This window comes from Apteryx mantelli, chromosome 5 (assembly GCF_036417845.1).
Source record: "Apteryx mantelli isolate bAptMan1 chromosome 5, bAptMan1.hap1, whole genome shotgun sequence".
NCBI lineage: Eukaryota > Metazoa > Chordata > Aves > Apterygiformes > Apterygidae > Apteryx > Apteryx mantelli.
The window spans coordinates 74840473-74857039 of NC_089982.1; the positions used below are offsets into that span (position 1 = coordinate 74840473).

Consider the following 16567-nt stretch of genomic DNA (forward strand, 5'->3'; position numbering starts at 1 on the left):
CCGTGGATCCTGCTTCTCAGTTTGTCCTCTTTGTGTACGTTGGTTTGTGCTCTGCCTGGGCTGCTTCCACACTGCATAGCCTGAAACTATTGCATTACTACAGAAAAGAGCCATGAGAAGGTATAAGTGCTACAGATATTCAGTTCTTCAGAAGTGTTTTAGGAGTGAATTAAAAAATGTTTGCCTTCCCAGTCTTGTGGTGTTAAACTGTTTTACCTATCCTCATATCTATGAAGCCAGAAAAGCGTAGTTCTTGTAACATGAAGAAAAAATATTCTCTGTATTTCTAAAGCAGTCTGGAAACATGGGGGGAGAGCCCAAGCATGAAAAATATCAGTCTCTAAGGGGAAAATTTCCATTAAGCCATGTTATTGAAACTGCTTTGCAACCTTAACTATAGCCTGCTAAACGCTGACATACAAAAACTGTCTCCAAAGAATCTGTTGAATGCCTAATTCCTTGCTGAAGTCAAATAAAGACATATAGATCTCATTTATCAGGGCCTACAATCTTTTCCTGCTCATATCTAGTTGATCTGGAGGTCATTTAAAATGTGTTAGAGGTTTAAGACTGGAATGTGAGGCTAATTTGAATCTTGGCTCTAAGATGACCAGTTGTGTTAATACTCTTTGTGCCGACTATGCTAAAGCGTAGTATCTATGTGACAGGACAGAATTGGCCAGGGATCCAACCCGCCATGACGTTCCCTGATGAAATCGCTCTTTCTTTTCTCGGATAATGCCGTATAATTCCACTTAGCCATGATGGCCCCTGGGCTCATAAAGTAATGAACACCTAAGACTGAGCTGGGTGAGGAAAAGTGTGAGGAAATACAAAAAGCTGGCAAAAACTCGGTGCTCGCAGATTGAAAACCTTCTGGCTTGGCTTTGGCCTGAATGTGGAGAACTCTGCAGCTCTCCCTGGGCCCCATCCAGGGTTTTCTCTGACATATTTGGCCTCTGACCAATTTTCCCAACTGCTCCCAAGCCCTTTCAAATAGTCTCCTAATCCAGTTGGATGTTCCCTCGGTTCCTCTATGCCCTTTCCATTGGCACAGATATGAAGTTCTGCTGCTTCAGGAGTACAGCCCAAGATGAATGTACTTTCATCCTTCTTCCCCTCAGAGGGTGTCATTCCCTGTATCTTACAGTAGCTGGATTCTATTAATTTCATTTGATTTGGTCCAAATTTATTTTGAATGTGGCCACAGAGAGTACAGATGCTTGGAATCTGCGTGGTACTGGGTCCCTTTGCAGGATGTACTGAGGGCAGCAGACTGGTGCTTCTGCTGAAATTAGTTATTTTTGTATGGAAAGTTCGAAGGAAACAGTTAAAATGAAAGGCAAACCACAACCAGTAAAAGGCAGAACAAAGAGGTGGCGCTGGGCCTGTCCCTGCGAGAAACCGCAGAGCAAATGGTTCCTGTTCGGAGTGGCATCGGGGCATGGAGTGTTTTTTTCTTTTTTTTCTTTTTTTTTTTCTTTTACACAGCACTTGAAGCAACTGGCCCAGATGTGTTTTGTGTTATTCTTGTTTTCCCAGGGAGCCCCCTGACTTTGTTTTCCATTCTGGTTGTGTGTCACTGGCCAGGCCTGATTTTATCTTCTGCGTAAGGGACACTTTAGCGGCCCCGGACATGTTAATGTCAGTCTGCACAGCACGCTGGCCCCCGCTGTGCGGCACAGGAGGAGTCTTGCATCTGCCCCTGCTGCCTGTCAGGTCTTCTGACTAAAATACTAATCAGCATCACTGTATCACTAAAACATCACTGCCGCGTTCTTTAGCACGTCTGTCCTTGCAGCACACCTTTCGGGTGGGAGGGTGCTGTTCTCCCTGTTTACATCCTATGTGACCGGGATTAGCTTTCTCACTTATAAAGAACAAATCCAGGTGCCTACAAGATCTGGGAAATAAAAGGTTCAGGCATCATGGATGATTTGAAGGTTTTTAAATGTTGTGACTCTTTGGCTCATCTTGATACAGCATCAAAGTCCTTGCTCCCGTACGCAATCCTGTAAAGCCTGTTTATGATAGGCAATTAGGTTTTGTTTGAACACCACCATAAGTCATTCTCAGAAATAATTTAATGTAATTTTGATGTCTGTGTAGGTGGATGCAACCTATGATAAATATGATGTTATCAGGTCACAGTGATATTTAATCTTGTGGCCCTGGTGAAGACAGAGCAGCTGTAAGGGAGAGTTACCAATATGAACATATCTGCCAACATCTCTGAGTCAAACAAGCATTCTTCCCAGCTTGTGGTATCCTCCACAGATGTTGCCATATGTCCTGCATAATATTTTCCTTTTTTGAAATTAAGAGCCTAATTATATTTATATGATAATATAAAAAAAAAACCTAGCTCTGGGTTTGAAAAAGAATTGAGTGATGCAGATTGGAAGCTCAATTTTACATTTTATATTTTACTGTTGGACAGTAACACTGCTTGACAGACTGAGAATATTTGACAAATAGCACTTAGGATTTGATCTTTCTTCTCTGTTGGTGAGTAACTATGTAACACTGATGACCAGGGTGAATTGCCTGTCTATAATATTGGATTCCTGAAATATCCGGAAGTGAGTAAAGATATTTTTACATGCCTCTTCTGTGGATGTCAATTCTGCTTCCTCTTGAATTTTCATGGGAATGAAAAAAAGTATTCAAACATTAGGTTTGCTTCTACCTGGCGGACTGTTAATCCATTCTAGAATGCATTATTAGAGGAGATAAGTAAAGCTAGTCTGTGTTTCAAAAAAATTTTATAATTAGGAGTCAAGCCAAACTGTTAAGAACTAGGAAAAAGTATTCTTGCTTCATGCTTTGGAAATTTATTCTCTTGACGTGTTCGTAGATGTGGTTTTAAGAGCTTATAAAATGCTATGTTAAATATTTAAACTTACCCCCCCCACACACCCCTTCCACAGTTGTGTGGAAAAAGGCAATGGCAAAGAACTGGATATTTTTGTGTCAGAGGTGACATTGTTTGTGACTTTTTGAAGAAAAGAAGGTGTAAGAGAACAAGTAGTTAAAATGTTAGACACTGTCTTCTAATTATTTGACCTTCAAAAGGAGTTCCCATTTGCCTGAGTGAGCTCTGCAGCTCCCTCTTGCTCAGCAGTCTTAGAGCTGCATCTGATGAGCAGTGACATGAATATATTAGAGTAGCAACAGTCAAGATTGGTCACTTCTATTTTGAATTTGCATATATGCCTTGATTTTTGAGAGCTAAACAATAAAAGGTACAAACACAATATTCTTTTTTGTTGGATCAGGCAGTAACATCCAAAAGCTTGTGCTTGACCAGGCAGCCAACTGATAAAAACTGAAGTAACAACCTAACTGCCTAAGGTGCAAATTGCTGAAGGCTGGAAAACGTACTTGGGAAGTATCTTTATATGCTTCCCCCATTCTTACATGTTTATATTTATTATTTGCCACTGTTGGAGACAGGATGCTAATCTAGGTAGTCCTGTGGTACGAACCAGTATGGCCGCCTGAAGCTCTTAAATCTGAGGGGGTCTCCTTTTCCATTTAAAGATGATGATTCTCCAAATTATGTATTTAAATAATTTGATGTCTGACACCTGCCTGTGACAGCAGCCTCTGTGTCTCGTTGTTAGATTAGAAAGCATTTGTTTTCTCATACCAAGGGAGGGTCTACAAAACCACTTTGTTGTTCTTTCAGGTACTTCCTTAAGATTTTCATCTGCCTTTTACATCTGTAAACAAGTAATCCACTGAGTAGCACTGCTTAGGAAACTGAGTTTACTTTCTCCCTTCCTTTCATTTTCAGACAAGGTGCAAGCTCTGGCTGAAGCTTTTCCTAAATTTGGACATTCATAATTTTGTCTTGTGAAAGTTGCAGCTTTCCCTCAGTAGTATTGTATGTTTGAATCTCCTTTCTGTAACCAGCAGCCAGCTCTTACAGACTTCTAGGAACCCAGTATCTATAAACCTATCAGGTAGGGATGGGCAGCCAAGAACATATACAGCAGTGCCATCACATAAGCATAATTTTCTTAGGAACTCGTACTGAAAATTTGACAACAGTTGATGGTAATGTGAAGGCATCTCTTTTTCTAAGTTTGGACTGTAAGCTCATGCAGGCAGTATGTTGTCTTTTTTGTTCTATGTTTGTACAGTACTAACAATATAATCCTGTTTTCTACTAGATAGTGGATTAAATGCATTAGATGTCTTAAAGTTATTCTTTTATATAAATGTTTGCAGGGTCAATGTGTTAAGTGCTATATTTAACATGGTTTTGAATGCGAAAGTAATCACAAGCATCACTTTCAAGAATATGCACTTATTGAGCTCTTGTGGATAGAAATACCTCTTAGAGAACAGGAGTTGAGTCATTATTGTGTCTTGCCTTGAATTATGAATAAATTCACTGTACGGCATTATTAGTAATGCTTAAGACAAGTGCACTGGTCCAGTCAGTGACTTCATACACAGCAAGTTCTGTCTTCTCCCAATACAATTTAGCTGAAAGAACTATAAATCTAATCTTCTTAAGTCTTTCATGTTAAATCATCTGTTGCTTTTATGAACTTTATTACCAGAGAGGAGTAGAAGCTTATACAGTGAAATCTTAACAGCTTTAGTAATGGCCTACATGTCTCCTTTTTCACCTTTCATTGTACTGCTGCAGCAGAGTAAACTTAAATGCTCTCTTTCACCTATAGTTCTTTCAGCTCAATCAAATTACTATGAAGTTGTTAACAGTATTATGGCAATTGGTCCATATAATAGATGTGTAGTAATATACTTTTGTATTATTAATCTCTTGTTTTTTACTTTTCTCATAAGTGCCTATGTTTTAAGTAATGAATGTAAAGACTCATGTAGACCTTAGCATGATGATCAAAGAGTCTGCCTACTGCAAAACTGGGAATGGCTTGAGGGATGGGAGCAATAGGCAGTTACTATGATTTGTTATGCCATTTTTTGATCATCATTTATCAAGAAAGTTTTTGGAGTACAGGGGGTGTTGCTGAGGAATTAATAGGTTGTTCCTGATCTCCCTGAAATAGTTACACATGCTAAAAAAGGCGAATTAGGCTGTATTCTCAGGCAGCAGCTTATGTTCCAGTCAGGCAGAATATTAAGTGTCTGTTTAACTTGACTTTCATAAGCACTTCTGTTGATTTCAGGGGGTTCATTGACATGAATTAAATTAAGCAGATGCTAAAATGTTTGCAGGAACTTGAGTCTTTCTGAGCAGTATATTTTTTTGGTAGTACTGGGTGCCCAGATGTATTTACAGTGTGCTCTCATCTTCTAATAAACTTGGGAAAACACAAAAAGTTCATACTTGCAATTATGTATTTGAAAGTATGAATGTTTCTCTATTAAGCCTCTGAACAGATTCCAGAAAAAGAACATTACTTCAAATAAGAAATGGCAGGGGTCAAATAAAGCTTAATCCATAAGAATTTCCATGTAGGTAGAAAAAGAGATATATCTGGTAAGAATGGTCCATGAAAGAAAGCATCATGGGAAGAGCATGGAAAAGATTTTTTTTTTTTCTGTAAGCGTATGTTTATTAAAAAGCGTAGGGTCTTAGCAAATACTTCACAGAGAAGAAAAAAGAAAAATAATATATAAACAAACACTGTGGAAAATGATTGATCTAGAATTTCTTCCTTTTTCCTTTCTCTCCCTTCTGAGGCTGCATGGTAATGAAAAGAAGGGATTAAAATCAGCCCCTTTAAATCCAAAAAATGATTAGGAGATGATTAAAAGCACATTATATCACTTAAAGAGAACGTTTCCTCTTTGGCAGCCTTGCTGCAAAGGATTTTCAGAAGAGAGCAGGAGGAAAGGAAAGAAAAAAGGAGATAATTCTAATTTTAGTTATGCGTAGGTAGTAGTATCTGTGGAATTTTCCATTTGTTCTCTCTGTCTATCTTCCATTGAAGACTCAGTGCAATCATGAAGATAGGTCTATTTCTAGTAAGGATTTTTGGGACAGAAACTGCTACGACTCTTTTGATTGGAGAACAGCCTGGAGTTATAGGTACCGTAACAGTGAGAGTCATCTAGACAGAAGGAAAATAGCGAAAGCAGGGGAATGGCATTGGAGCTCTCTTAGGCAAATCAAAAGTCTTTCTGCCTCTCTGTCTCTTTTTTTATCCTCCCAAAAAAGGAAGGAGGAAAAAGTCAAGGTGGAGTAATTTCTAAAGCTGAAGTTCTCCCAGCCTGCACAAACTGACCAGAATTGACCAGTTATTACTTGCATTGAAAGCTTGTTCCCAATGCACTATCATATGACTTTAGGAATCCTAAGTAACTGATCCTTCACGCCTTGGCCAATATGCAGAAATACTGGACAGTTATGGGTGTATGGATGGGGTCAAGGACTCTAGTGAAGAGGGAGATAACAGAGCGCTGCTCTGTTGTGACATGGCATGTAGTTTCAAAATAAAACTGAATTTCCTAGAAAAGAAGGGGTGCAAATATAGTCACTTGAATTTCATGCAAGGAACATGGCAGGAAACTGGAGATGCTTCATTCTTGCTTTTGCTTTTCTAACTGTTCCTGAATGGGAGAGAAACTGCAATGATCTGCCACATTGCTGTAAAATCACAGGAGCTAAGATTAGAGCAAACAATAGAAATGTAGTCAGAAAACTATAAAATGCAGTAAGGACTGTTCCTAAGAGTTGTCTGCAGCCCTCAAACACTGTGCAAGAAATGAAATCTGTACCAGAGATCCATGGCTTTATTTTGGATCAATATATGTATGTATTTTTACTTGCATTTGCCTTAAAAACCCCAAACAACCAATTTTCCAATCCTGGAGCTTCATTAAAGTCTTTCTTCTTTAGGGTTTGCAGGATATGATGGCCTTGGCATTAGTATTGATAACAACCACTTCCTGAGGAATCTGGGAAGGCAATGAAGAAAGAATGCTCAGGGATGTTTGTGTCAGGGCAATGAAAGCAAAAGACATTTCTTAGGTATATTTGACCAGGACCACTATTAGATGTTCATAAATTCCTAGCACACCACTGTGAATTACTGTTGCCATCTCCATTGACATATTTTGGGGACTAACTCAAGGGACTGTGGGTGAATTTAAGATGAAATAGGTTTAAATGACTAAAACAGGAGGAGGATGGACCTGTAGGGGGATCTGTAGGCAGCCCTATAAATCTGTCTTTAAATAGAAAACCTGGTGAATCTAATTCTCCTCCATTGCCATTTAACTATGTTTGGTGGAGCTGTCCGTGACTGACATTAGTACGAGCTGGGCAAGAATCAGACCCCTGATCTTTTCTCTATTGCTGTTGTACTTCAAGCATCTCTTCATTTATAGGCACCTGAGCACTTTCGCGAGGGCAGCAGCATGTATGAACCATTGGCTACTATCCGACCTGTAAAACGCTTTTTAATTATGGAGTCCCATTGAAATGAAATGTCTGCTCAGTGAAACAGAGCTATGCTCTTACAAATGTTGCACAGAATACAGAGACCCCAAAACACCTTTAATTTTTTGTGGAATGATTCCTCTTGTTCTTTTGATTGGTTCATTAATTGAGATGAAATACAGTTCTGGTTAGCAGGATCACTATTTAGTCTGAAAAGATGCCTGCAAACCCAATCTGTAAAATAAATATCTGACCTATATATTTCAGATACTGGGTTGAAATACACTGGCATAATTGAAATAGTGGTCAGCCCTGCTGGCAGCCTCATACTTCTTAGATTGCAATAGGAATCTGCTAATACTGTTTAAGAATTCAAAGATGGCTGATTATGGCTTTGTTTTGCCTACTAAGTCATTTTCTGAAATGCAAAATAGGGTGTTTTAATTTTTGAATTAGCAGTCAGATTGGAGAAGAGAATATTCACATCTGTTTCTCAGAGCTATAACTCAGAGTAAGGGAGCAATCCTGCAGTGTAAATGAGGCATCTTACTACATATGACTGGTACCCAATGCAGTCTGCAATTACCTGACAGCTATTCATCTGAGGTATGCTGAATAACAGGAGCTTTCAGATTTGGTGGCTGCATGCCCTAGATGAACTACTACTAGCAAACAGTACAGTGAGTGCACTCTTTGTTTCTTAAAGTCTTTAACATTTAGGACAGATGATGAGGAACAGACATAGCTTATTTGGAAAGTGCTTTGTAGATCCTTCAGCAGAGGTTAAGTTCAAAGCTAGTGGGTTGAGAATAACCCAACAGGATCTTCTGTGTGTTCTAATAACCGGTTTAAAATCAAGAATAAAACATCTGGCTTGTCCCATGGCAGAGAGTGGCTCCAATGTACATCACTGAAAACCATCGGAATTAAAAATGTTGTGGTTACAGGATGTATAGGGACGAAGAATGTTGGCTTAATAAATTCAGGATTCATTCTCTGGTACTGCATGAATGTAAGGAAATAGCAAGTAATATAGGAGTATAATCTTATATCTTTTGATATTTTCTTTTTCAGTTTTATGGGCCAAATATAAATCCTTGTGTCTCGTAAGAAAATCTCCTAGGTTAATTTTGTGGCCTAAGAATTTCTGTTGCTTCAGAAATCACTGGCTGAAAATTTTCCCCTAATAATTGGAGCCAATAGAGGCTTGCTCCCAGCAGTGAAGTTTCTTTTTCTCTCTGATTGCAAGTACCAAAAAAAAAATCTAGTAGGACACTGACAATAGACTAAATAGCTGACCTGATGGACTGTGTTTGGGCTGCAGCCAGGAATCTCGTCAGCAGATAAGGGAAACCTTTGGGAAATGATTCTTTCTCTTGGCTTTGTAGTCTTATAGTAACTTATTTAAAAGTAAGAGATTTCATTTTTTTTCTTTCTGTGTTTTAAACCAAGCCTTAATTTTTACAGTGTTTTCTCATCAAACTCCAGCTCAGTGCAATAAGAAAGAGTGGTCTGGTAGGTTATGACTCTTTTGAGAAAAGGAGAGAGTAATACTATTTGTGAATTATGGATTGGTTTTGCTTTTTCTTATATCAGTATAAATCCAGGAATAAGTGTCATGAATTTATTAGGCTTAGATCACTCTGAGTGAGACTGATATCATAGCTCACTTTTGCAAAATGTTGTGTTATATCTAAGACAATGTGTACATAACACACGTGGTCTGGAATTCAGTGCTCACGTAATCTCCAGGGTATGGAGACCCAAACTCTGAACTATTGCTTAAATGTAGCATCAGCATATTAATTATCCGGATAATCAAAGCGAATGCCTACAATTGCTGTTTGCTAAAGATTTCATCTGGTGGTCAGGAGCAGAGGAAGCACTAGCTAAATAAAAGTGGGCTTCAAACTCTTGGAGACTGATGTTGACCCCTCATTAAAGAAAGCTAACAGCTGTGCAAGGAACCAGAGGGTCTTCCAGTTTTACCTCCCTAGGGTTGCTGTGGTGACTGGGGTATAAGAAGGACTAATAGGGACTGGCAGAAAGCGAAGAAAATCTGTTTCAAGTGATCTAAATATAAAACATAGTAGTAAACTCAGTACACAAGTTGTGGACTAATGCTTTACATTGGTTGATCAGTGAATTTGTCAGATGTTGACCTGATGGCATGTATTTCTTACTGACTCTTCTCTTAAGTTAAAAAGATGTTTGTTGGATTAAATTTGGTTATGTGTATTTGGTTGAGTTTTGGTAACCTAGATGAATAACTTACACAGCACAGAGCTGATTCTTGAGGAAAAAAAAGAAGTGATGTTTCTAGGAATGGAATCTGACAGACATTAAAGTTGCATTTCCCATCTTGTAGAGAAGGCCAAAGCTCCTTTTCTGTCTGAAACTGCTATTTGGGTAATCACATTCACTTGTCATAGTTTAACACTTTGGATTAAAAAAAAAAAAAATGTCAGTAGATGTCAAAGACTCCTAAATTTAAACTGGCTTCTTTCTGCTGAGGAAGTCATTCAAACAACTTGGAGGCTGTCATTTGGTAGCTGGCTTTACGTGACTATTCCAACTCCACCATTCCTGTGAAACAGGCAAGCTTTTACAAAGTCACCAGGTTTACAGAAAACTTTGAGTGCTGTAATCACTCTTCTCAGAAAGAGGAAAAAAAAGAATCAGTCTAAAAGTAAAAAAAAAAAAAGTTTTCTTCTAAGAAGTGAAAATGAAGTGGAATATATTTCTTGAGATGTTCAGGAAAGTCACGTTTGCACTCGCCAGAATAATGCTGCCCATGATCTACTTCTATTTCTTATATCAGTTTATATGTATGAATGTATTTATTGTCATTGTCTTTTTAGGTGATCCTGATCCTTACCAAGTATTATCATACCGACATGGGAAAAGTGCTGGAGAGCTCTTTGTGGAGGTAGGTTCTCTACTTCTTTTTATGTCCCACTTTTTTGTGTCCCTGTTGCCTGAATGGATCTGTTTCTTTTCCCTTTTGAGACTGCTGCTGAGCTGAGCTGATGGCTGATTGATGCTAATGTAGCAAGGTTGGCCAGATTCTCAACAGTTCTTACTCCTTCTTCCTTAAATGAGCTGTAGTTGAATAAGAAAGAACTTGAAAGGAGATGTAATAGTTTATGCTGTAGAGACAAATGGTGAGAGAGCATAAGGTACCTTTCTGATCCCACGTTACAGGATGCTGTTTCCTTTCTTTTACTTAGAAATTTTGCATTGAAAGTTACTTAAAGACTTTGAAATATTAACTGTGTTGGGCTATGTCTTTGGGGAGTTTTTGCTGCTGTTGTATTCTATATTGAGGTTAGTAAATAATCCTGATCTGGAAGGAGTCATGAATTTCTGGATGAAATATAATACCAGTGCAGGTTATATTGTGTCTTATGACAACTGGGAACATGTAGTAATTCAAATCAGATTTTGAAATTGTTTTTCATTTCCTCAGGATTCATGAATAAGGATATCAATATGCTATTGCCTATGTGCATACAAATTGCATGCTCAGATGTCTATCAGCACAAAAACAGAGCTAATGTAAGCCTATGTTACACTGGTTCAATGTCATGGATCAGGGTCAATATTTTCTCATCACACTCTTTTTCTACACAAACATACATATTTTAAGCTTGTCAATAGGAGACATTTTGCTATAATTATTATCTGCTGTTGGCCTGTTGAGATGTCATGTTTTTCAAGGTAAATGGTTAACATATACCTAGTTTGCAAAAATGTGTGCACTTGAGTGCAAAAAGAATTATACATGTGAACCTGTCTGAAGTTTTTATTTAAGTGCTTCAGTACTGAATGACAGTTTCTAAATCAGACACCTAAAATCTGGTTGTCTTTTGATGTGTTCATTTTGTTTTGCTAGATAGGCTTTGTGTTCTCTAATTTTTTGTATCTTCCTCCACAAACTTTTGCTAGACCCAGTATGTACGCTTTAAAAGTGAAAGTATTTCATGAATATCAATAAATGTACTGTTGCGCTGATGTTTGCTCTGCCAGTTTTACTGGGTTATCTGTAGCAGTAGAAGTATTCTTGAAACATTCTCCCTCGGCATCTAAGTAGTCAGTACAAGAGACTTATCTGATGAGTCTGTGTAAATTTATTATGTAGCCCATAAGCTTCAGGTCTATAAAAAAAAATATGGGTTATGCGATATCTTGTGGCCTAGATACTTGTGAGCTCCATAGTTTCCCCAGCAAGCGTAAGGGGATCCAACTTTCACATGTACGAGCAAGAAATTATGCAGAGACAGTCCAAAAAAAGGGCTGGTTGCTTTGGTTGGAGGAGCCTGCGTTGTCTCAGGCTTGCTGGGTTTCACACAGCGACTGCATATCTTTGCAGTACCTTGTGCTCGGGCTAGTGGTTGCTACAGCCTAGCCAAGTAGAACGCTCCATGCAGCGCAAGGGTATTTTTAAACAAAAAAGAAACATCAAGTCATAAAAAGGGGTTGTGTGGGAGAGAGACCAACATCAAATGCAGAGTGCTTAGTATTGGCCCAGGATTGGCCTTTAGGGCTATGACAGTTCTTTTGTAATTATCCTTTAAACTTACAGGATGGGAAAATAATTGCACATTTGTTTCTGCTTTAATTTTGTCCAACATCTTGTGCAAAGAAGACAACCAAATGGAAATTTGGATACTCTCATAATTGTGTAAGCACACATCGCCTTCCTCTTATATACCCCTGGCCTATACAACATATGCAATGTGTTACAAGTTTTGCTAACCACACTTCAATCTAATCCCTCAAAGAAGTCTTTTAAGCTTATGCAGTTGGACCCTGCTCTTTCAAAATAAACATAAAACAGGCTTCAGATAATGTTGCTTTCTTTTGAGAATGTAAACACTTTAAACAAGGTCATTCAGACTTTGCTGACAGCTGGTGTAAATAAGAACCGGCGTGAACTGCATTTGAATAAAATTGGTGCTAGTATGTGTGCATAGGAGAATAAGGCCCTTTTACTCGCAGGTAATGAATTTTCCAGGTGCTTTGGCTGTTTAGAAAATGGGAATAAAAAGCTTTGAAAAAAAACGAGTGCTTAAGATGAGCACTTGGACCAGGGGTTGTTCTTGCTCCATCCCAAGGTATCTTTTGCTTCCTCAGTCTTCCTCCATTCCTGCCTAAAAGCTGCACATGCAGTTGTCGAATTGGAGGAGGGATCGCTCTGCATGGTGCTTTGAAGGGTTGGTGGCGGGCAAGTAGGGGTGCTGCCCACGTCTGGGTAAAATCATTGGGTGTAATTTGGTGAAGCTCCATGTTTGTTACGGAACGTGTTGTTTTACTCACACGGGCAGCATGCCCAGAACGTACAATGCATATTTTATTGTTTCTAACTTTTTTTGTTCGTTTCTCTTTTGCACTCCTCTCATTTTCATTAGAACAAATATACAGTAAAACGGACGCGGAAAATGTTATAGGGGAGTTAGTCAGTAGTTGAAAGCCATTAATCTCTGCGAGGTTCCTGTGCCCTAGTGGGAATGGATGCTGTCCTGCTACTTCCTGAAGGAGTCCAGTGTTTTCCTCTTCCTCTCTCTCCTGGTCTCTAAATGAGCGTAAACGTGCTTTATAACCCAGTCTGCCCCCACCAGGTTTATTTTTCAGTGTTGTTGTTCTCCCGCTTTTATCTTGCCAATCAGGAAGTATTATCACAGCTTGGCATTTATTTATATATTTATTTATTTATAAGCTTTTGTTTCTTGAAAAAACATCTTTCCTTTCTTTCTCTGAAACATGTTTCCTCTTCATCTCTCTCTCTCTCTTTTTCTCCCATCACTCAAATTAATTATTTTTCCCTGCCTCTACTGGCTTAGTATAGCAGGGAATGAGAAGGGAGAGGAGACTCGCTGGTCCGGCAATGGTTGGTTGTGCTCCAGGGCCTTGGAGCTGCAGCCCTGCCTTGGAGAGTAACGGAGTGGAGCGGTGGAGAAAAGCGGCAGTCTGTGGTAAAGCTACGGTGGTGGAGTGGGGGTTCATACAAAGCCAGACTTCTGCAGATGGACCTAGGTGGTGATCTATGCCTTTGCAGAGCTTTCTTCATTTATGTAGGTAATTTAAGCCTGCCCATGTGGGTCAGGGAACAGGGCTGGGAGACCTGAGTTTTAATTACCTTGGAATCTTACCGGTGTCTCATAAACAATAAAATGGTGCGAGATAGGGACCGTGTTAGCAGCCTTTTACTAGTAGCAGTCATTTCTGGTTACACTGAAGAGTTGGAGGCATAAGTGGAAGTGTGTAAGTAGTTATAAAACGCCAGTGAGTGTTTATATAGTGAGCTCTTTTTGATACTTTGTTAATGTAGTTAACAAGTTAGTTAAGTAGTTGTTAAGGTAGGGGTAAATTGTATGGTTATTTGATTCAAAGTAGGGAAATAAACAGAGGTCACGTTGCTTTTGTCTTGAATTTAAATCAAAATAAGTAACTTATTGAGAAGGCATGGAGGAATGTTTTCAGATTTATTGCAGAAGTTTCTAAAATGCAGTATGTCTTGGGGATGCGGGTCAGGCTGGTTGTCATGCTAGGCCTCATTAACTTAATGACAAAAACTTCTATTAGAGGCTAAAACTGCAAAATTGGATACTAAAATTATCTTCACAAATTGTGCATGCAGTGAAATTTTGCATGCTGGTGCTATTCATATCAGAGTCCACACACATCTTTTTGCAGCATAGTTGGGGTGCAGGAGCTGAATCAAAGAGAGCACTTATGAAAACAGATACTGGAGTGCCTGTTTTCATACATTTTATGGACCAGTTTGTGCATAAATATACAGGTGCACATATTTTACAGCCTCAGCTGCCTGCATGCCTACATTGTATGAATGCAGCTTTAGATAAATGTATTTGAACCTTAGAATCAAGTATTCTAGCTCTGAACTGGTAGCTTCTAAGAAATTAATACTAATACTTATTTTCAGACCTGTGTTAATTAATCATAATAATACGTCTTGGAAATAGGTAAATATTATTATCGCCATTTTATAAATGGGGTAATTGAGATGTTAAATGATTGCTGAAGGTTGTGCAGTGACTCAGTATTGTATGGCCATGGAAATAGCTTCCAGCCCTGTGCTTGCACTGGCTGAGAGTCCTGTTTCTGACATGAATGCAGCCTTTCCCTTCTTAACTTGATCTAGACAATGAATAATAGATGCTGCTGATGATTGCTAATAAAGTTTTGATTGCATATTATCAAGTTGTAATGATAGGGTAGTGCCAGCGCCACTTGCTGTGTAATTGCCGTTGTTCCCGATGGCAGCCCCGTGTTGTTACAGCTTTGCCACAGCAAAACAAGCTGCATTATTTTATGTTAACTCCTCTCAGCACTGCATGCTGAGCCCTAGGTAGGCCAGTTTCCACAGATGTTGGGATATTTTACCATATCCCGCATGCTCTCAATGAGGAATGGCTGAATGAAGAAACAGACCTCTCGGCCTACTTGAATGTAGTTGAATATGCTAGCTGAATATATTGGGACTCCTTAAGCCAAAGGCAGCCCAGAGAGGCAGGGAAACTGCAGTGCTGGGCTGGGAACCTGTGAGATCCCAGGACAGCACTGGGCAGCTCGAGGTGAGAGCACATGTGTGAGTCTCACTGACAGCGTGCGATGTGGCAGGTCTTGGGAAGTCAGAAAAATCCCTTGCTTTGGAGGCACAGCTGCTTGTGTTTGCCCCCGTCCCCCCCCGTCCCCCCTCCAAAAGCCACATATTCTGGGCAAGGCCCAGTTGTGCAAGCCTATTGACCATCAGTAATGATCAATGCACAGTGACTGCGGTGGTGCTTTGGGCATTTACAGAAAAGTGTGTGCCTACACTAAGGTTAAAGTATGTGCAGTGAATGAAATAATGCTCAGGAAAGCAAGATTTCCAGCTGCACCTGCCCTGCGTGGCTCACAGCGAGTGAAAAAAAGTATGGGCATTTGCTTCCAAACTGTTTGGGCTTATGGGTGAAAACCAACTCCTGAAAATTAATTTAAAAAGCAAAACAAAAGGACTAATATAGCCTGGTGCCGCTGCGAAATACTTTCTCCTTGTGAAGTGCTGCCTAATAAGCGAGCAACTGTATTCTGCAGCATCCTGCCCTTCCAGATGGTCTTACATTGTGGTTCTGCTTTGAAAAGTGACTTTGTAGAAATGGCCCCAAGGGATCGAGTTATTGAATCTGTGATTTCCATATCAAGTTTGCTCTTTTTCCAAGTAAAAACAGAAAAGAAGTGGCTTTCTAATTAGTAGCCCAGCAAACTCAGCTTGGGATCTAATGTCTAGCTGTGCTTTCTCTGGCTAATGCATCATTCCCAGTAATACAGATTCTGCAATCAAAATACTGCCCACCTGTGCAATGCCTTTGTCCTCCTATTATAGCCTTGTTTACACCTGTTCCACTGTGAAATGGTTTTGGGCAATAGAGTTGAAAAGACAGTCCTACAATTAGAATGTTATTTTTATTATTGAACAACAGATTTTTATGACCTCTTTGATCGTGTTTCCATATTCACCTAATAGCATTAAAAAGACTGTCATTATCTTTGCTGCAATTTCTGTCTTGCTAATACTCTACAGTGTGTCATTACATATTGAATAGTGCAGGAGAGTTACTGTTTTAAATTTATTTGGGGTGTTTAAAATTGGGTTGTGAAGCGACTATTAGAAACAAATGTACTAGATTTCAGTCTATGGGTAACATTTTATTATGGCTGTCAGGTAAGAAAAGTACATAAAAGACTAAGGAAATGAAGGGAACATATCTTGGCTGCCTCTGAATGTGCAAGATATTAAAGAGATGATTATTGATGCTTTTAGCAGGCAGCTGTATTGATCTGGAGCTCCAAAGGGTGCTCATGGCTCTGTTACAATTTGCTTCTATGGTGGGTACTCTGCTGGACGTGTGACCCACCATATTCTTTCCCATGGCAAAGACCTAGAAATGCCTACTGTCCGTAGGCCCCTCTGAATGCGGTATCCTTAAAGGGCTGCCCATGAGGGCCTGGACTCTCTACTTAAGGAGATCCTTTCCAATCTTATGTTACCAAAATGGTATTTAGTGTATATTTTGATATCAGTATGTACACAGCTCTGAACTGAAATAAAAATATCCCATAAGCAACTTCATCAAAGCTACCAAAGAAATCTGTCCAAAATTCTCTACAAAACAATTA

At 39.2% G+C, this 16567-nt stretch overlaps 1 protein-coding gene across 1 annotated transcript in view; it reads left to right on the top strand.

Moving 5' to 3' along the window:
* SORCS2 (sortilin related VPS10 domain containing receptor 2) overlaps positions 1-16567 on the top strand; it is a 562610-nt gene that overhangs the window by 172907 nt on the left and 373136 nt on the right. The window contains exon 2 of the mRNA XM_067298263.1: positions 10246-10313. Within this exon, the coding sequence (XP_067154364.1) occupies positions 10246-10313 (68 nt within the window). The remainder of the gene's footprint in view (positions 1-10245; positions 10314-16567) is intronic.